Consider the following 22,809-nt stretch of genomic DNA (forward strand, 5'->3'; position numbering starts at 1 on the left):
AGTGAAAATGTAAAGGCTCCTTAATATGGAAATAATTTAATGAACAATAAACTGACTGAAATACTGTCACATTGCACACAGTTATAATGGGAACATTAGGAAAATTAGTACCACCCCTGACTGTATGCATGAGATTTTATTATTTCTGTTTAATAATAATAAAAAAAAAACAGTTTTCCGTTATTTAGGGATCTTTACTTAGTCACAGAGTAAGTTGCTGATATTTTATAGATTTTTAAAGATACATGTTTGTCACATATTGCATAAACTACAAGAATAGGCATTTTTGTAGGGCTGCAAACAATTATTTTAGTAATTAATTATCCTATTGATTATTATGAGTAATTAGAAAATAAAACTGCACTTAGGTTTATTTTATACAATATTATAAATAAATGAGATAATGTAAATAAATGAATAATTCAGTATTTTCTTTTGAATGAAAAAAAATAAACATTTTATCGCCTGAATTACGTCATAGTATTTGTTTAGAGTACGATTGATAATTTGTAGTAAATAATGCATCTGCAGATAAAAAAACAGATGTACATATAAACATGTAAAAAGTTCAGCTCTTTCTGCTTGACTTTGCATCAATAAAGTGAAGGGCTAAATGTAATAGGATTTTTTATTTTTTATTATTTTATTTTTACAGAATTTGAACTAGGTGAAGCTAAAACTGCCACTTGCGGAGTTTTGGGTAGAACATACTAATAGAAAATGGTTTTTCGCAAACTGCATGTTACAGAGTCTGAATACTCCAGTTAACGATTATTAACATACTAACTTTAGATACTCTCTTTATCAGAAAGAGAAGAAAGGTTACCAAGTGTAAATGATACATCCATAAATCATTAAGTAGCCTTATGTAGCATTAGTTGTAACTGTTCCTGCAAACCTGCTCGCCATGTTCCACTCCAGGGCTGGGTTCTGAGAGCTCCTCTCACTTTCTGCCGACGCCCCTCCTTTAGCTCCCTCCTTCTCCGGCTTGAGCTGCTCCCACAGAGCGGTACCAATGTTGATAGACTGGAGATCAATCTGATACTGTCGGTCCTCCACCTCTGAACCTGGGTCACGCAGAATGCCTAGGTTCAGTGCACGCCTGCAGGGAAAACAAGAGAGAAGGTACCAACCCACTTTAATGCTAAGTTGAGTTTTGGAACTATAGTGTGGTAGCATAGAAGAGTAAAAGACAACAAAAAATAAAAACTTTTTCTTCTTTATGTTGGATGTGAGTGTACTGTGAATCATAGTAAGCAAGAGTCTCAATCAACAGATTGGAAATTCACAGTTAAGGCGAGAGATCATGTTGACAGCACAGCTGGTCACGCAATCCCCAAATCAAATAAAAACATATTCACATGTTACAACGGTCCAGTCAAATCAAACTGAGACAAGATCTGAAAATGAATACTTAGCGACTTTCCCCATCCAATTAAACAGAATTATAGTTCAGAGCATTTAAGCTGTTTTGCAAAAAACTGGCAAAAATTTTAGCTGTAACGACAAGTGGCCCCACAAAACGACCTCAAGCTTTCAATTAAATGAAGGGAACACTTTTTATGTGTCAATTCGTACAAAATTTTAATAGCCATGTAACATTTTCCTTCCGCTTCATAAAAAAGGCCTACCTGCGCAGATCTATTACATTAAACCCCAATAAAAACACAATTAAAGAATGTGGTTTTATTATGACAAAATGTAAAAACAAGTACAAAATGTGTTCTCCTCATAGGCTCTGCAAATCCAGTCTTCTACCAGTCTCACTATGGATGACTTAAAAAAACAAAGCTTCTAAAAAGAAATGAACTAAACTTAGAAAAATGACCTCCACATACCTCAGGTGAAATCATTAGATTTATCCAAACTTCTGCTTTATGCCACCTTATCATCACTGGCAGCACACGCTGCTTAGAGCCTGCTCAGCAGCCCTGAAAAAGCTGCTCTTATCCTTTCTATTCCCGTCTACAAAAAAACACAACTTTTACAGTATACACAAACTGTAACACGGCAGAGGAGATGTAGAGATGCATCGGCACTGGGCAGCAGTGTCTGCAGTGGAACGGCTGCAGTCGAGGGAGCGAGCACTGACCCGTCCATGCCAAGAAAAAATGATGTCATCTATTTTGCCTTCGAGAGACAAGATTCAGACGAAAATTCACGGGGCAAAAAAGGAATAATCAGAATTCGACATCTGCATATGACATCAGAGCTTTCAGTTCATTATGAAATGTTTATTTGTGCCGGTGAATTCAAATGAGAGCTTAAATGGCATAAATGAAGGCTTAAAATGGCTACAGATGTAGCGGCAGCATGAGCAGGGTTATTTGTTTCGGCAACGTCAATGGCAATTTTCAGATAGCATTTCGCTCTCCTTGCCACATTGGGAAGGCCTCTACCAGAGCATGATGTTATGACAATGAGCACCAGCAACAAAAACAATGGCAATGGGAGATTAGAGGTGCATAACTGGGCTTAGTTGGATTTGTTGACATACAAACAAGTGAAACAGATCCTTAATCAACATTTGGAACCACATTTATCAACAAAGCATAATAGAAATCAAACTAAGAGTTGGGTAGGATTTGGGTGGGATGTGTCAGTCGAGATTCATTAGGGTTTTTGTAACAGTACCTCCACCACCCTGCGCAACCCCACACTGTCTTTTTCACTTTAAACAAACCACGGTTACCTCATGTGCTTTCCAAATTATCTCTTAACTGTGGCTTATTTAGGGGGACTCTCTTTCTCACAATCAGCCTAACATGTGAATCTGCAGCCAAGTCTCCGCATTGCCGAACAGCGGGGTCATCTCCAATGACATAAATAAATATGATAAACATTTGTCTTGGTCATACAGCCAGTGGAAAACGGTGTGATTTAATATCAAAAGACATATTTCAGCAAATCGCAGGAAACTAAAGAGCTTCATTTCTGACAAATGAGGAGAGGAGGAATTTTGGAAGTTCCCCTTGGGGTGAAATAATAATTGAAGCCAGATTTTCTCGTTGTACATGTGGGGGGAGAACACTGGCGGTTTGACATATTTGATTGGTCATGTGAAGACCACACTGCTTGGCCAAGAGGAATCAGAAAGGGTAAAAAAAAACTAAAAAAAAAAAACTTTCAAACTTACAAACATACACAGTAAAGCAGGTGGGGAAAACACTTAACTGGATCTCATATGCATCTAAAATCTGCTAAGAAATACTACATTAATGGAAATAATGCATTTGTAAATGGAGGAAACCAGAGGGTGGATAGGGACACAGAGTCAGAGGGGGAAAGGGGAATTAATGTGGCCCTTGTTCTGTTCAAGAGCCAAACTTACTTTAATTACAAAAACAGAAACATTACTTTTTTTATGACAATATTCTGCCGTTTGTAAAAAATAAAAAATAAAAATGGATCAAAAGCTTCAAAGAAAAGTTCTGTCTCAGTACGCCATGGCTATTATTCTAAAAAAACATTTATTCATCTTCTGACACAATCTAAACCCAACTTATAACTGGAAAGTCACTGGGCTGATTCTGCATCAGAGCTGAAATATGATGGCTCACATCAAACTTTAATATGGAACCAAATGAAACCATCCAGCCTATTCAAGCTGATTCTAGTAAAGACATGGCCATGCTGTTCGTTTGCAACGCTTTAGAAAGACCACTGCTTCATCACTCCAAAAGAAATACTTTTATTCAAATAAACAAGCTTGTAGCACTCGGGTTAATAAAGACATTAATTCATGTAAATACATAGACTCGTAACAACAAAACATATAGCCCGGCTGCCTGTTCTGGTACTATGAATTTTCCTACTCAGAACCACTTTCAACTGACAACCAGAACTTTGGATGGTAGGAAGTAGTAGTTGTAATAAAACAAAATCTAACTAAATGAACATACATAAATAAAAAACTCAAAACAACTGGAGCCAAATGGCTAAATAAGAAAAGAGGTTTGTTGAAAAGGAGAGAAAGTGGAAACTGGGAGAACTTGATTACTATGCAGAACATCTGAAGGCTAACTGCGTTCAAGGTTGTAAAACAAACCACAGTGGGATCTGGTTAAGGCTCAGGGTCCAATGCTATATGTGTGGGAGCGGCGGGTTGTGCTAAAGGCCTCATGCACAGGAGTCTGTGGAGCAGGCTGCAGCATGGCCCGTAGCTTTATACGGTCTCCCAACCTCCATCAACGTTTTACCCAATCCATATGCTTCGACCCCAAGCCTGTGGGGCAGGAAGCAACAGGGCAATGCCAAGTGCTTCTGGCTTCTGGATCTCGTCACTCTGAAATGTGCAACCTTAACCCACAACCCAGGTCTGTTCTTCACTCCATTTCCCCAACAATCACATACAATAAATGACTGCCTACCTAGTCTGCAGATTAAATATCTGTGTGTGTGTGTGTGTGTGTGTGTGTGTGTGTGTGTGTGTGTACTTGTATATAGTATATACAGAGAACCACATTCACAATATTTACCAACAAAGGGAGGTCATTTGTGGAAAGTGGGGACCTTCTCCTGGTCCTTACTACTTTGGAGGCCTACTGTGCTCTACTAGTTGTTTTTAGAGGTAGGGTATGAATTAAGTTTTAGACAGGGTTAGGGCTAGGAATAGACTAGTAGTGGTAAGGGTTTAGGCATAAATGCAGTAACTGAAATGAATGGAAGTCAATCCAAAGTCTTCAGATTGTATAGAAGTACAAATATGTGTGCATGTGTGTGTGTATTTGCTTAGCAACTATTTAGGACAATTTGTGGCATATTTACTAACCTTCTGAAGACCGATAGGCCTTATGGGGACAAAAGCCTGGCCCTAATACAGTGGACCAGGGGTTAGGTTTAGAGGTACGATGTGAACTAGGTTTTAGTTAATGTTAGGATTCTGAATATACTAGTAATGTTTAGGGTTGGGGAAAATGTCTGGGTTAGGCGTACATGGAGTTACTCAAATAACTCCATGTATTTGAGTATGGACCATATGGGTCCATATGGTCCATATGGTTCATATGCACCATATGGGCCCACCTAATATGGGTGGACCCACAAACATGTTTGTGTGTGTGGCCTTGTATTTGTTATGTTGTAAGGACCATTATCCTAACACATACTAAGTTGTGGGGAATCACTGGTCTCCATGAGGAGGGATGCTGTTTATGGGTTAGGTTTAGGACTAAGATATGCATAGAGTTTAGATTTAGGTATGTTTTGGTAATGGTCAGGGTAAAGTTATGGAAATGATTGGAAGTCAATGGAAAATCCTTGTAAAGATAGAGAGCCATAATGTTTGTATATGTGTGTGTGTTGACTCCCTACCTGTTATTCCTAGTAGAACACACAATTAGGGTATTTCATTGAGACCTCAGGCTTCTTTCTTCCAACTCAAACTAAATCAGGTTTGTATTTGTCAGATATTTCATGAGTGAACTGTGCTTTGGTCGGATCTCCACTACAGACAGACAGGCAGACAGACAGACTCTTTGGCTCTGAATGTTATTAGCTCAACACCTTCAGCACCAACTCACTCCTCCACGCATTTCCGTTGTGGGTAAGTCAAAGCCCCACAGTGGCTTCTCAATCAGCGTGCTCTGACTCCTAGTGGCTTAAAGTGGAGATCCCTGGGGATGCGTGTGTGTGTGTGCTGAAGGGGAATTCAAGAGCATTATGATTCATGAATCTTGCAATTACTTGGCGAGTTAAGCACACTTTACCTACAGTGGTTCACTCCGTACTGCCAGAAATTCTACAACTTCTAAGTTGGGGATTTATTCTGAGTTGTGGATTTATATCTCCAGTCAAGTTCAATTGCTGTTAATTTGCATCTACCAATTATAGTAATTAAGGCTCTAAATTACAACACTGAACAGCTCTTAGAACGAAGCAGGAAAATGATGTGGTGGAATATGGGGAGTCAGCAGAATATAACGGACTGTCACGGCAGTGCTACTGAAATTATTTTTGATCCCAAGCTTTTCAACAGGGTTCCAAAAGCAAAGAAGAAAAAAAAAACTACAGTAGTTCATTTCAGGATAGTCCAAGGTACTCCGGGTGTGTTTGGAGAAGTACATCGTTGATTTTTATTTTCTTTTTTTCTTTTTAAATCAAACAATAAACGGAAACTGGTGCTTTTGATGTGCTGACAAATTCCCATGACAAAAACTCAAACATCCATTCATTTTTATCCTGGCAGCATTTACTCCCCTCCACTGCTGTTCCTAACAGAAGCCTGTTATTCATTAGGCTGATTGCACTTTAAAGACACTCATGCTTGACCAATTATATCATATTTACACAAGATCTTAAGAGTAAACTATTACTTCTATATACAAAGCAAGCAAAGCGAGGATTAGCCTGAGTTTATACCACCCTCAAGACACCAGTATGTGATAGTGATGAGTTAAAAGAAAATGACTACAGAAGACAGGCTGCTGTTTACATTGACCTGGTGTACTGCGAAACGCAGAGTGTGCACTTTGATTTCAACATATCTTAATTACAGGAGTCATTTATCTCCTCAGTTTACATGTCAGTGAAGTTGTACGGCTCTAAACAGGGCTTGAGATGGAAAGAAACAAACTAGTGCACCACATGATATCCTGATCAAAATGTCAAGTATATGAACACAACAGAAGGTGGCTGAAAACGGAATAGGCTCCTAACATTGGGGGACGGGAGGAGAGGGTCCACCTTTCCCCTCATATCCATACTTTGATGGAGGGGTTCCCAAAGTGGGGGTTATGAGACGCAAAGTCAGGGGACTCGGAATGAATTTCAGAATTACAGTGATGTCACCCTTGAGGTGCATGTAAATAAATATACATCATAAAATAATTGTATCATTAAATATTTAATTAGATAATGTACAATAGGACTGTACCAATAAATCGGCCCTGATATCTTTAATTCTAGGAGATTGGCGATCGTCCAATATTTACACGTGAAGCCGATCTTATCTACCTCAGGAAAGGTCTGTCTTTATTTGCTCAGCTGTGACAGAGGTTTGACTGACAGACCGGCCCACCAGGTCACATCTAGACATTTGAAAATAACATTAGTCACCCCCTGTAGCCAGCTCAGCAACTTTCTTGCTATATTTAGCACTACAGACAAAAAAAAAATCGGTATTGGCCAAAATTGGAATGGGCAGGTGAGGCTTTTTAAAGATCGGTAATCATCAATCAGCCAGAAAACTGTGATCATCAGTGCACTCCTAATTTACAGTAATACTTTTTAGTATTTTTTCTAAAAGAAATTGATTCAAAAATACATATAATTATAGGACTCTATATTTTTTACTTTTCTTTTTCTTATTTAACCTTCTTTTTCTTTCTTTTTTTAACCAGAATTCAAACCCATTGAAATTAAAAACCTCCTCTTCAAGGGAGTCCTTGCCAAAAGGTAGCAACAACACAGAAAAATACACAGTTAAACAAAAATGTCAAACTATTAAAATCAGTAAATGTCAGAATCGGCCTCAAGAACTTTTGGCTTGGATTTAGAAGCACTAAATGAGAAGAATTCAATTAATCTAAAAGTTTCTTGTAGTAAGTTCCAAGAAGACAGAGCAGAATAAGCAAAAGCCTTCATGTCCAATTTAGTCCGAACAAAAGGGACCGAAAGAAGCAGTAAATTGTGTGAGCAAAAAGTGTATAAGTCAACATTTCTCAGTGCAATTGCAGAACAAGTATATGCTGGCAGGAGTCCAAGCAGTGCCTTGTAAATAAAAGTTAACCACAGGGAGTTGCTTTGGGCAGCCAGACCAGGCCATCCTGGTAAATAAATAAATAAAAATAGGAAATCGCTATATATATTTTTTGGGGGTTGCCAGGTGCCAGTTGCTGGCGCTGTTATTTTGGCGGTCAGGATGAAAAGTTTGGGAACCTTTGCCGGATTTGTAAACTCATTGTGGGATTAAGTTTCACAATTGTCTGTGGAGTCACAACAATCTCATGATGGGAGTATTTGTTACCACATTCAACCACAAAGTATTTTAGAAGCTCTGTCTTTATATATGTATATATAAATATATATCCGACATTCCTGGCTACACATCAGTCAGAATGGTGATGCACCTTCAAAACTTCCCTTTCAGCCTGAGAGGATCTGCAGTTTGTCCAACAGCACTGCAAGGGTCATTTATTGAACTGCACAGATGCTGTCCTCATCCCCGCTGCTTCTGTTCTGCTTTCCTTTACACACACACGCACACACACACACCGAGACACACTTTGCCTGGCCTGGTTAGCCTTAACTGTGCTCCTCTCTGCTTCTGCCTGCATGTAGCTCCAAGCACGGAACATTCCGGGGTAACAGAGACTGTAATTCACTAGCTTTTTAAAAGGCTCTGACTCACTGGATTCCTCCATACAGTAGGTACATCTGCAATGGATCTACTGAACAAAGGCACCTTGGATTCTCATTTAGGAACAACTTCAGTTCTGGCTGCTGCTGAAAATCACTGACAGGTCGCTTGCGCACCACCCCGTCTCAGATCTCCAACATTATATATGCATTTGAAGTTGATGAGTCATTGATGTCTATATAAAGGGTGGACAGAGCTACCATTTTCCCTTAAAACCCACTAATGATTGGGGAATTCCTGTTAACAGCAACTCATTTGATTCACTTTCTTTCCTCCTCTGGAAATTGGAATGAAGTCGGTGGGAGTCTTAGCGGTGCTTTGTTGATGTAGAACTGTGACGGGGATGCCTAGCTGGACCAAGACATGTCACATTGTAATCCAACCACCTGTTTAATTTCACAGATCTTATCTTTAAACAATCATCTAAGAAATGTGATTAGCCACAACTCCCCCAGCTGCCTGGAGGTTTTAAAGGCTGTTAATTTTTTTTCTTTTTTTTAATTCTTTTTTGCAATAACCTCACCCCCCAAGCATTGACCGTCAACAGATGTGACTGAGACAGTGGGAGGGGAGTCTTCCTTCTCCGTTTTGCTCTGTTGGACTTGTTCCTAATTTGTTTGTGACGTTTCACAAATGCAGAAGATGACAGAAAAAAATGACAGTAGCAGAAGAATGGGATGAGTTTGGAGGATTATACATTAATATTTATGTTAGACTAGATGAACAAAGTGCCATTAAATCAGCACCAATTTGACAGAATGAAACCAACTGAAGTTGTTGCAATTTAAACAGCAGTATCAGCAAAACTGGCAGGTTTTCTGAAATAATACGTAAATAAAAAAGCTGTAAAATGAGCAGTGATGAATGAATCCCTCTCCATTTTGACATTTGGGTCAAACAGAAAGGAGATTTACAATCATATATTATTAGGAAAGGAGCAAAAAATAAACCAAAACATCCCTCCGACATCTAAAGCTGAGATGGCTACAGGCTCCGCAGCGCTCCTTGTGATTTACTCCTGCATATAAATTGTTCAATCCTGCTCCTGGAAGGAGAGTGTTTTATAGAGCTGTAAAATTAGGCGCATTTTATGGATCCCACAGCTTCAGCTACTTGTGTGCTTTTTTTTTTTCTTTCTTTCCTCGCTCTTCCACTTGATATTGATTAAGACGTTTAATATCGCCAAGCTGCTGTAAAGCAGTGTACACAAAGACACGGTACAAAGCAATCTGAAGAATGCTCATCTTTATCTCTGAAAGGAAAGCTTTTTTGGAGGAGCTCTTTCAAGTTGATTACATTTTGTTTACAGCAATTATTGAATTCCGACAAATATTTAAAGCAACAAGATTACATATCAAGGCCCGATCCGTTTTGGACGCAGAACAAAAAGTTTCCTAAACAAAGTCAGGGAACTGATGGCCATATTTGATTAGGTTAACGCATGCTCCAGGTTAAGCAGACAGATTGAACAAACATGTAATTAGATAGCTACAACAGTAGGACCTTCTTGTTTCTTTCTTCTTAACTTTAAACAACATTTTGTTCAAAGGCAAGTACCACTGCAGCAAAGTAAAGGCGCGATGAAACAGAATACGACAGCTTGCTGCTGGAAGCTCCCGCATAATGGGAATTAAAAACGTCTGTCAATAGCTCCGCAGAAAGAGAGGCTGGCTTTTATGAGCAGCTCAAAAGCCCCCCCGGTTCAGCCCAGTCCTGCAGGACTGCACACACTTTCTCATGAGATAGTGTCCAAATACTTTGATGTCAGCGCGGAAAAACTGCATAAAATAATTGCAATAATCTGGAGAACACATGGCTGCTGCACCAGCTAATTCTTCCTCCTCTGTGAATGACTACAGAACCAATGTTTATAATTATGAGGCGGATCTCCAATTCATCCAGGCCGCCGAGTGTATTTACACAAGGTGACATTTCTCTGTGAGAATTTCTTTCCACGTTCTCCCCCCTGACTAAAGAACTAACATTGCAGAGCTAAGCTATGTGCCATCCAGTTCTGCTGGAGATGCTGTTCATTTGGAAAAGGCAGAAAGACCAGAGAAAAAAATAAACTTAAAAAAAATAAAATAAAATAAAAATCAGCAGATTTGCAGGAATCAGTCAAAGCAGGCAAAACAAGCTATGATACGGCTCGTCCATGACATACAGGTAGCACTGCAATAACATGTATGTAAGGTGTTTTGAATTATACAAAAGAACGCTGAGTTCACTTTAGAACCAGGAGACCTACAAGTTTTGAAAGTATAGAACACAAATCAAAATTGGCCTTTTGGTTGTTTTTAGGAGCATGTTTGTAATTTTAGTAGACTCCTCTGACATAAAAACAACCTTTGGAACGGCACCTCTTGATTATGCTGAATGGATGTTCAGCTGCTTAAGGGCAACAGAGAAAAGGATGAAGATATTCTCATCTGCTTTTTTTAATGACGCTCCTAGAACTTTGATAATTAATCAAAGTTCACCTTCTTCTAGAAGAGGAAACAGCTAACTAAGGTAACTGCAGCTATTTTTGAGTCTACACTTTCTAAGATAAGAACATTTGCTGTTTTATTCTATGTTTTACTTGTTAACATCTGCTGAGCTCAGTCAGCAGCATTATTAATTAAATTACTAATTGTTCTCTCTAGTTTTTCTACCTGTACTGGTTCCTAGAGCCAACTCATCAACTTAAGGATAGAGTTAAAATTTTCCTTCTTGATAAAGCCTGAACCGCTTCATCACTCCATCTTGTTGAGTCACAAATCTGTTGGTCATCTGTCTCTTGTAGGTGAAAACACTAAAAAGGATCCTGATGTTATTAATTACATAACATTCATCTGACAGAATTAATTCTCCATCTTCTCAAATTCTCAGTTTGTTCACACTTTGACTAATACTTGCCTGGCTTCCATTATTGGTGATGACAAACGGATAACGTAAACCAGAATATTTCCATAACCCAACTGGGTTCATTGGATGTCAACCAAGAAAAAAAGCTACGATTAACAACTGACCGGGTTGTATGTTTGAAATGTTTAGCTTGACATGCTCACATATCACAAAAACATGCAAGATTTTCATATATGTTGATAAAACACTTCTAACAACATGTTCAATTTAAACTTTGTTCAGAGCAAAAACGCTTGAATTTCCTGGTGACCTCTCTCTTCTAAAGCTCTGTTCAAAAGCTTTCTTTTTAAAACGTAATATATGAAACAGAAAAACCCACTTCTTATGTCCTAAACCTAAACATTGCAAACATGTTGAAAAGTGTTGGTCAACAGCTGGTATTGTGATATGCCACATAACCCAAAGAAGACAAAGAAGGCTGTATTTTGGTTTAGCATACCAAAGAGAGAACTTAAAAGGTTTATTATGTATGGATATGCAGAAGGTTTTCTTTCTTCTTCTTCTTTTTTTTTTTTGATTAAACAACTCCGAGTGGATTCTTTTGAAAGTTAGACGTCAGCTAGTCTTTGGCGTCTTGAATTACGTTTGCCTTACTCACCCTATAAAAGCCTTTGTCTTGTTTGATATGTTTAGCTACTTTTGGACGATTGGGAGCAAGTAGCTCCTGTATGCCAGGCTCCTGGAAAACCACAACTCTGCTCTGAAAATACAGTCCTCAAATATCATAATGCCAAAGTTTGTGACCGCTTCGGCTGACATCTATAAAGCTGGAGGCACAGAAAACCATTCATGGGAGAGAAAAGGGCTAGAGAAAAAAAAGGCATCCAATTATTAAAGAAATTACACAGAGGGGGATTCAAAATCAAAACCATAGAAAAAAAAGCAAATCTTCAAGAGTTTGCATGGCAAGTTGGAAACTGGGCTGGAACTTGTTTTTATTAGATGGAAAAAAAAAAAAGATCAGAAAGTCATGAGGCTGACATGACAACCCTCTGTACCACCGCGGAGGAAGGATTATACCCCCCACTGAACTCTGAAAAGCAAATTGGACAGAAAAGCATGTTGTGTATTAAGAAACTGCAGTGAGACACTGAGAAACTGAGTGAGGGATGATGAAGAAAAAGGGAAACAAGCAGGGCTTCTGTTCACCAGAAAATCTGTACAGAATCCAGCCCAGGTGCAAAGAATTAGAGGAGATGGCACATCAAACAGATGTGTGCTCTGTCTTTCCTGTAGCCCGGGTGGCAGGAAACGCTCTACAGCATTGTGTAAGCTGACCAGAGACAGACAGACAAGAGGTAGCAACAGAAAGACCACAACGGGAGAGGAGCAGAGGAGAGCAGACGGAGGAAATGTTCAAAAGCATCCTGCAGAGATGCGGAGAGATGAATGAAGAGAGATGAGCTGAGTGGGAATTGAAGCAATTTTAAAGTAATAACAGAACGAGAGGAAAGTATAGAAGCTCAATGAGAAGTTCAAAACTATTTGGCCGTCAACACTGGGCACAAAAAAAGCTACATTTTTGGGTTGCAAGCCGTTGCCTGGTAGTGTATTTTGCCAGTAGAAGAACATCTTAATATGAAAGTAAAATAATAAATAGATCTCAGATTTTGTGACTTTTTTCCCTTTAAACAGGGATTTATTACATATTTTACACACATGTAGTACAATTTTATAGCACAATAAATTAACTATCTTCAGTTGATATGAAAACGATGTCAAATATCAAGCATAAGATGTTTAACTTTGCAACCTGACAGCTTGAAAATGATCTCTGTCTGTTTAAGAAGCTCCCGCTCTTTCCGACACTCCCTTTTCAGCACATCATCACAGCGATACTCCTTCATGATGCTATTTATATACTGTTACATAGCCTATTAGAATATAAAGTTATAAGACACAAAACTATGTTGTTTGAGAATCACATCGATGTAAGTATGTGGATATTTTGTCACGTTATTTGTCCCTAAATCTCATAAATGCAAAGTTTTCTCAAATCTCTATTTTGGTCAATGCTTCTATAAATATTATTTTTTGTGTGATATTAGAGTTTGTGTGTGGATGTAAGGCCAAAATGTTTAAAAATGTGTTTTCCCAGATATCTGGCTATGAGTGGACTCGGTCCTACTCACAAACAAGTAAAGGCAGGTCTGTGTGGCTGACTTCTACTCGCTGTGTTCAGCCTGCATTCAGGCACTATATTCATTTCTATATGTAATATTATATGCAAATCTTCCATCCCCCCTGTGCTCACTGCTGAACATATGCCCATCATCTGGATCTCTCAATAAATCTTCACTCAGCCATCTGCTCACTGAAAAAGAAAGAATCAAACGTGGCTTTTAAACACTGACTATACCATTCTACCACCAGGCTGCATATAATGGATGGGAACCCACCGTCAAGGGGGGGAAAAAAAAAAATCTTTGAAGCTTTTCAAATGCCTTTCGAGCTGTTAGAAGTGAATGTAAAAAATATTAAGGCGGGCACATTCCCTGGCCTTACATCATTACTGAGGAACTGATGTAGGTTCTGCCATCATTTAGGCATTTTATATGGGGATAGGCATATGGAGGAAAGCATTTTTGGTGGAGTTAATATATTTTCTTTCAGCTACATGTGCATAACTGGAGCTGTTAAATGATAAATGGATAGGCTGGGTGTGCAGACCGGAGTGCTGCTTTGTGTATGTGTTTGTGTGCGTGGGATAAGTTATGGAGAGAAGAAAGGAGACCACCGCAGTTGAGTTGTCTACACTGCGGCTTCGCATTTCCCTCAAACCTGCAGCTGAAGTGATTTGAATGAGATTCTCTCATACACACTGAGCACCCTGCTGTAAACTTTCCTAATCTTGATCCCATCAATAAAAAAACTCTGGGGACCTCAACAAGAAAGAAAGCAAAGGAAATACACTGCGGTGCAAAGATTAATCCAACACATTGGGCCTCCTTCTATATATTTAAAAGGTTGTTTTTTTTTCGTGATAAGGTACACGGTGTAAAAGAATGCAAGACAACACAGAGCAAATAATTTAAAAAAAGAAACGCTTGTGCCAGACTCTTGGTTCTTTTATGCCTGGTTGGGCCCCCTTGGTTTGTAATGTGCCTGTAGTTACACAAGCATTAGGCAATTATGCCACTGGTTTCTCACCCGCTTCCCCGAGCCACAGAAGAGCTTGTGGTTTCACACATGGACATTAGAAAATGTCGCAACATTCCTCTGTTTTTCAAACAACCTCCTTCTTCCCCTCATCCGTATGTTTATGTAGCTAAACATTCATTTCTTTGGTCTTATAGCTGATGTCTGTTTTCTTGGCGAGACACCACTGTCCATACCAACAAAGACAAGATGAGAAGATGCTTTTCTTTCATTTCTGTAATGGTGGTGTGGAAATGACACGAGCCAGGAGTACAGTACTCTCAGTGTTCATTCAAATTTGAGGAATAAGGAGAAATGCAAATTTGTTGTATTTCACAATAGCTTAAGCTAAGGTGAAACCGATTTTACAAAATTATTAGGCTTACCTATAAAGTTGAACAAAATCTTGCCGTCATAAGAGAAATACTGTTTCATAAATATATATTTTTTTTATTATAGAAGCTCTTGTGCCACTTCCTATAATGCTGGCAATAAGAGTTTTTAAGGATATTTACTCTCTCCATATGTCCTTAAGATGCTACTGGCTTGCTTGGTAAATTCCCAAATAAAACCCACTGATGAAGGTGCAGTATATGTGACCTCTTTTTCTGGATTCTCCTGACAGCCCAGCAGACCTCCTCTGCTGTGTACAAAGATTATCTCAGCTTCAAACCAACCATGCAGGATGCCAGAACATCAACATGTCATGAAATGGAAGGAAATGGACTACTGATACACAATGCACAAAAAAGGAGTTTGGACATGTACACACACAAATTTAGCCACACACATTTTGAAACAGTAAAACTGGTAGAATATGTATTTCACAAGCTGCCATCTGGAAACAAACCTTCAAAGGTTGGGTGTATTCTTAGAATCCTGATATCCTGCTTGAGGATGAGCCGTTTCCAATCATACACAAGCACAACCAACAAAGTTCAAGCCCCGGGCCGTGTGGTCAACCCATGGATTGAGCTCTTTTATGTGTGAAGGACATGTGAGCGCTGATCCCTCTCGCCTCTGTCACCACGGACCTCGACCTGACTGACAGCAGCATGCCAAAACACAAGAGCAGTTTCCTGAAAGCTCCAAGCAGAAGTCTGCATGTGTGGCCTGGAGAATTCAACTTGTCTTTCAACAGCAACACACAACCACGTGATGAGGAAGAGAGAGAAATTGCTAGCATTGTGCTGCTCCTGTTTTGAAATGAGAACAATCAATGAGTTACATAGGTGTATATGTACTTTAATTCAGTTCCCATGTGGCACTATCCTACTCTTTTAGGATGAAACAGCAAAGTTTCATCCTAAAACAGATCAACAAGGAAATGGCATTTTAGAGGACATCAAACATATTTTTTTTTCAGGGTGAAAATTTTGCCGTTGCATATTCATGTGGACAGAGAAAGCAATAACGTATTAATCCAACCTCTAATCTATGTTTAGCGCCACTTACAGGCCTGGAGTAGTAAAAATAGAGTTTTGGGTTGTTCCCTCTTTGCAGATGAAGAAATTTCCGGAAACGATCCCGTGTGGACACGGTTGTTAGTGAATCCAACAATTTAGAAAAGAAAAAACAAAAAAAACTTGCGAGTGGGACCTAAACTAGAAAGTAGTATTTTTTTTAATAAGAAGGAAATGTGTGTACTGACTACTTTGTAGATGGTCCTAGAAAGTGAAAAAATGTAGATATTTCACTTTCACAGCAGACAGATACTTCCTTTTTGGATTTCTAAGCTACCTCAAAGATTTTGAAGGTATATTTTTAAGTATTTTTATCATGACTGATTTGTTTTAAAATTTACCCACTTTTTTTCTTTGCCAGTCTAGAATCTGTTTACATTTGTACATGTTTGAAATAGATTAAATAACTTAAAATTATAACCAATTTCCCACTTTTTCCTCCATGGTTACTCTTAATACCACTTCCATTCACTCCTCCCTTGTTCTAAACAGTAAACCTGAGTGCTTCACAAAAACATAGCCTTTAAAATGCACAGCAGAACGAAGGCTGAGGTTCTCTTCATCCCAGTTCCCCTAAACCTCTAACTGCTGGCCGCAGAGTACAAGTGTTGTGGTGCAATCTTCTCACAAAGCAGAGGCCCTGAGAATAACATCACACAGGCCACAGAAATTTATGGAATGAACCGCAGGCTGTACACAGAAGTCAGTAGACACCACAACACAGCACACACGATGCTGTATACAGGCTCATGTTCATTACTAGAACCAGCCAGTTGAAATGTAGAGCTGTGGTCAAAAGCTCACTGATGATGGATAAGTGGAATTAGAGACAGAAAGACAGATAAAGATACAAAACAGCCATTTTGAAAGAAGGTACATGATGACTTCAATGATCTTTTAAAGTGGCCTCACTCTGTGATTAGGACACTTACATTAATTAATGCTCCATACAGTTTTACTGACACCAAAGGGCAATACATCATACCAAGAACAGTATTTTAAAAGGAGGCCCACTGCCTTAATCCACAGATTCAGATATAAAAGGGTTGTGTTTGTGTAAAACATGTTAAAATGTAACTTTTTTGTTTTGTTTCAATGTTTAAAACTACAGACTTGTTACTGAATTTGTCACAAGGAAACTTCCCAAGGGAAAATAAAGTTTCATCTAAATTAATCTAAAGAGGGAGGTGAGATAGAAAATGTACATCTTTGTAATGGTTTTCTTGTTACTGTTTGCACCAAAGAGTTTGGTTGTTGATTTTGTTCATATGGTTCAGTCTTTGGATCAGTCACTTGTTTGTGCCTCATGTTTACCTGAACCTCTCCTATCATGGAGTTCACCCTAGGAGTTGGGACTTAAACTTACTCACACTGGAAACTAAACCAGAACAAATCGGTATAGATATTTTCTATAAATATGACCAACTCTATGCAAACCTATATTCTTACTGACCTGTCACAGCTCTATATTCCCTCGTAAATGTACTTTTAGAGAGAGAATATAAGCCAAAAACATAAAATCTACAGAAAAAGCCACAGCAGTATTTTCAGGGGTTAAACATAAACTTCCTGTGCACATCACCACACACTGTCCCTCCAACTAATCTCCTAGTCTCATCTGTTGGCTATCCTGTCTCACTCAAAACATAAATTAAGAGCAAACTTTAATAATAAGGGGTGTGTGATTTACTCAGTCCAGTGGCCTTCCCCATTTCTAAAACAATTCAATGTTACATTAATCCTGAGTGTCAAGGCGATGTGAAATATGTCCTCTGAGTTTACCAGCACCAGGTGTTTCATTTGCTGGGATGACAAAAAACAAAGTTTGTTCTGGCTGACCCTCCAGTACAGAGTTTTTTATCTTGTTTTTTTCACAAGAGGAGTCGGTGAGCATGAACGTATGACTGATCTGTGTGCTAAAAAAAGGGAAAACACCTTGCTGGACTCTCATTTTAAAATGTCTATGTTTTTGACCTTTATGACTTAAATACAAAAAATGAATAAAACTTTGACACAATGTATAAGTTCACATACAGGGGCTGGGAGTTTGATGTGTTTGTTCTGATTAATGAATGACAGAAAAAAAAAGAACTAGGAAAATTAACATATTCCATCTGAACTAATGTTTAAATGTGTAAATACCTTAGTGCAAGTGAACGCAGCATCCCAAATCATTCCTTCTGAGTCCAAGTGCAACAAAACGTAAGCTTCATAAGTAATTATTCTACATTCTTAACATTCAAAAAGTATGTTTTGTGGTGACGTGAGACATGCTGACCAGCTGAGAGGACAAACCATCTTTTAATAATTCATAGAATATTAAGTTTAGAAAAAAACTAGAACCAAGAATTAGGTAAGGGAGGACAGAATGAACACTACAGAGCAAGGTGTAAAGACTGTCAAAGTGACAGAGAAGCAGGTTTAATGTTTCAGAAACTCTGTTCTGTAAAGCATAGAAATATTCAACTGCTTTCTCCAAACAACGCTGCAGGACCACTTTCTTACTTACAGAGGTATAAAACTGCTGGCTCACTGGCAGTAAGAGATTCTAAATGTTGCTGCATCTGGATCTGGATGAACCGCAGCATGAAAGCACAGCTACAGCATTCCAGTTTCCACTGAGTAAAGGTAAAATCTCTGTACATGAAATCACTACAAACACATGTTCTACTGACAATACAGAAGCCAGTTCAACAGCAATGTTTAAAAGCTACAGTTTATGACAGATACTCCTGTATAGCCCTAGTTAAGACCTCTAATAATGTTTGATGGAATAAAATATAATTGGTTTTAGGCCTGGTCAAATCATTTAATCAAAAATGTTTGCTATAATAACTTGGACAAATTTTATTATTATGATTATTATTATTTAATTTTACGGGCCACTTAAATGCGCCATTTCTTTGAAATTTAAAACAATAAAAAATAAAAATTAAACACAGAGACTTAACATTCTGTTTCCCTTGTAGCTAACGTCCAGTAGCAGGGACAAGGACAGATAGGATGTGGAGCTTTTGGAAGAATAAGTTGACCAAGTTCACCCAACCTACAGCCTGCCTCAGAGATAGAGCTGAACTGAACTGCTTACTTTGACAACATAGTGATGCTGGATGGGGGAATAAATCACCTGATGTTTTCAAAATGAATAATAATTGAAATTGAACTGAATGCCAAGTTAAGCAACAGAAACTCTTGCATCCATTTGTTTAACTTCCACCACAAAAAATATCTGCAACTATTTATTAAAATAGTTTAAATCTGCCAGTAGATCACACCAAATGTTCCACACAGGACATTTAGGAGGTCTTTTATTGTTGTAATGTGCCAATCAATGGCGCCGCTGCCTCTGAATTGAGTTGATCATTTAACCTGCTCAGCAGCACGGGAAGTTTCTAAAACAATGTATGTAAGAGCGGGTCCTGGGTATCTCTGTGTGTGGCCCAAACAGCTCGTCTCCGCTGCAGCGGGGAAGCAAAGCTGAAGTACTTTACACTAGTGTAAACAAACGGGGAAATGGGGCACTTGGCAGCAGACTAAAGTGAGTGATGAGGCAAGTGTGCACTGAAGCATCTAATGAATCATTTGCTGGGAATGCTGGGTTTTTATGAGGAAAAGAAAGATGAGGGGGAAGATGAAAAAAGAAGGAGACAAGCTAAGAACGTTGTAAAAAAATGGCTGTTGCACAAAGAGGAAAAGTCAGGAAGTTGTTCACCCAGATATCGGAATAAGATTAGAATACTTTATCCTTTACAGGTGCAGCAACAGCATGCAAACCTGACTTATACTTCAGTCACCAAGCTGCCGAAAGAGAAACAATGTTACAGAAAAGCTGCAGTTCTGAAAATCCACAACATTTAACTCTTGCAGGCTTATGATTAATGTTAACTGTTAAATTACAATACATTTAATCTGCTGTAGTTAGATTTATTTTAAGATGTCAAACTTTAGAATTAAAATGTAGGTTTTTTTTTCCAAGCCTGTGTAGAGCCTAGAATCTCCTCTGTTCAAGTTGATTTCTTAGCGTACTATATTAAAGTTTTCTCCAAAGGTTTCGAGTCATTTTCAATAAAGGCTATGCTAGATTTCCAATGTTGTAACATTCTCCGTTTCACAGCTCTCTAGCAGTACGTACCAGTCCCTGCACACAGCGGAAGAAAGGAAGCTACTGGGAGACAAGGGTGTATTTAATGTAGTGAGAAGAAGTTTTATTGGGAACAGGCAAGGTCCTGGCATCGGTTGGCTGTATTTATCTATGGAGCGGGGATCCCCATCACAACCACTTATTAGGACATATATGTGGGTTTAACCAGGCAGCCATTCAACAGCAATAAGGACGTGGCTTGCTGACCACAGTGAGCTGGGACTGGGACCAGTTTAACCAACACTGGGGCAACAGAGACGAAAACTGAGACAAGAAGGAAATAACAAATAGATGTAAATAAAAGAGAGGGACAGAAGCAACTTCCAGCAGAAGGCGAGAGTGAGTGGAAACGAGAGGAAGAAAATGTGAAAAATACATAAATGCATATCGTCATCAAAACAGCATATAATAAAACAATTAGAGAAAAAAATAGGGAAGTGGTGGAAGGAAATTACTTAGTTGGAGATGTGAAGCCCAAGAAAGATTATATAGAGTATGAACTTTGTTCCCAGCAGGTGCTGTTCATAGATTCACTTCACAGTAGGAGGGTTCTGCTTGAGGTGTGTTTTCAAATATGGAACTATGCGGGGAAAGGAGGTGTGAAGAGATAAACTATTAAGTACACAGGATATGAGGCAAACTGTAAGAAACAACATTTATTGGCAATATATGCTAAAATTTCAGAAAAATTCAACCCTAAAATTGAGTAAACTGGGCCTGAGGGGGGAAAAACATCCATTTAAAAAATTGCTTGAAACAAAATTCCCAGAAACACAATTATTGGTATTCCTGTCAGTACTTCTTATACAGAATGTACAGTGGGTAATTATCCTGCTAAAGGACCCAATGATTACATATTTTCAGTTCTCTAGCAGGTTCCCAGACTGCTATTCTAAATGTCCTGGGTTTCAAAAACTTCATGATATACATTAATGAAGTTCTTACAGCTTTCAGAACACAAATTACCCACGGCATCCTAACCTGGCCATTGCCATCCTACACAGTTCCACTCCACTATCTACCTTCCATGCTTCATCTAGGATTTCTTTGGATGCATTTCATCTGGGCCAATCAGCAAACAGAATGTGAACATTGACACCGATTTATGCTGTTTTAGAATTGCAGTCTGCCTATGGTTGTAGTTTGCCAAGTTTCTAAAAATTTAGATATTAAAGTCAGAGACAGAGGACAGTTTAAGACATTTTGCTAGCAAAGATGTCATGGCCCAATTTAAATTGGCACTTTTTTCTTCGCAGTGAGAGATTGTTGTTTACAGTGAACGTAATTTCCGGTAAGCTTCATATCGTACCTTCCTTCACAATCGAGCTCGTGAATTATGTATGTCACGCCCAAAAGTCAGCAATTGGGTAAAATCCGATCCAATCATTTAAAACTTCAGAGTCCACACCTCCAGCATGCAATCTCCACAGCCAACGGCCCAGACCCTAGTTTAGCACAAGGAGCTGGTTTGTACCAGGCAGATTGTCCACAATACTTAACAGCGGGCATGAGGTGCTATTCCACCTATTCATCCTTTGTATTTGACAGAATCATCTTGAGTGTCTGTTGCTGAAAAGCTCAGGCTAAGTCTCATCTGACCAAAGAGCATTTGGGAGAGTTTGAAAGCAAAGGCGTTTTCAGCATTAATCCAAAAATATCCAGATGGAATGAAAAAAGAGGTCTAATGGTTGTCATAGAGACTTGGAATAAAATTAAATATGGGTCATGGTGTAGTTTACTGACCACAGCTAAAGGAAACAGGCCTGTGTTTAATGTGATATATTTACACCCCTGGAAGACATGAAGACATTGATTCCTAATTGGAAGGTCACAGACACAAACGGGAAGAAAAAAGTGTAAAGAAGAACGCTCTACCCATGTGGAAACTCAGTGTCACTGCTACACGAGGTTCACTGCTGTGCTCAATAAACTGAAAAGAAATTTCTCAAAATAGTTTGGAACTAAACCTTGAGAATTCTGTTAATCTTTCTGAAAAATATTACGACTGCTGTGCATTCCTGAAAATAACCACAACTGGGAAATTGGAGTACAGAAAAGAGACACGACTAAGAAAAATTTTTATATTCATAAATAGGATAACCAGAAAAAATAGGAGTTCAGATTATATTCTAAAGAGGAACAGTTTGGTGGAAACTAAAGAAAAAAAAAATGGGGAAGAAAATTATGCCCAACAAACAGAGTGCATATTTTTAAAAGTGTTCATTGAAATGCCAGCATCTCATTACCGTAAGTTTTGCTGATATTGCAACTTTGGGAACCGTTACCGTGGAAACCCGTCGATGTGAACACATCAAAACAAAAACAACAACTGTATTTTGTGGCAGTGGGGTGTGCTCTCAGTCTCTCCGAGGGAGAGCATGGGATGGAATCTGAGGCTGTGTCATGTAGGTGTGGGGATGCCGGGAAATGTGCAGGGTAATTTTAGACGAGCGTTTAGAAACACGCATGGACACATGGAAGCAAGTGGTCACGAAAATTGCTCATAGTCTGAACTTAAAGGAGAGGCTCACAGACAAAAATCCAGGACTTATTGAAAAACATTACTTGAACTTAACCACAATGTGCCCGTCACAAATGAATAAAATAATACTCATTAAAATTAATGTTTGTTTCATCAACATAATTACCAGTGACTTTATAAAGTGCACCTGTTCAATTGTTTTATACAAATTAGCAATCACTAATCCATTACATTTAGGCGTCTGTGCTGAAAATGAAGAATTGGAATAAAAAATAAATATTAAATATATTTAAAACATCCTAAAAATCTATGTTTTGAT

The 22,809-nt window shown here is 38.6% G+C and overlaps 1 protein-coding gene across 4 annotated transcripts in view; it reads right to left on the minus strand.

Annotated features, from left to right (window-relative positions):
- vps13b (vacuolar protein sorting 13 homolog B) overlaps positions 1–22,809 on the minus strand; it is a 333,331-nt gene that overhangs the window by 122,273 nt on the left and 188,249 nt on the right. For 3 of the 4 annotated variants that reach the window (XM_016670633.1, XM_016670636.1, XM_016670634.1), the window contains exon 32: positions 899–1,102. The exons of the other annotated variant lie outside the window; for it this stretch is intronic. In XM_016670633.1, the coding sequence (XP_016526119.1) occupies positions 899–1,102 (204 nt within the window). The remainder of the gene's footprint in view (positions 1–898; positions 1,103–22,809) is intronic. 4 annotated transcript variants of the gene reach the window in all.

This window comes from Poecilia formosa, unplaced genomic scaffold (assembly GCF_000485575.1).
Source record: "Poecilia formosa unplaced genomic scaffold, Poecilia_formosa-5.1.2 Scaffold36, whole genome shotgun sequence".
Classification (NCBI taxonomy): domain Eukaryota; kingdom Metazoa; phylum Chordata; class Actinopteri; order Cyprinodontiformes; family Poeciliidae; genus Poecilia; species Poecilia formosa.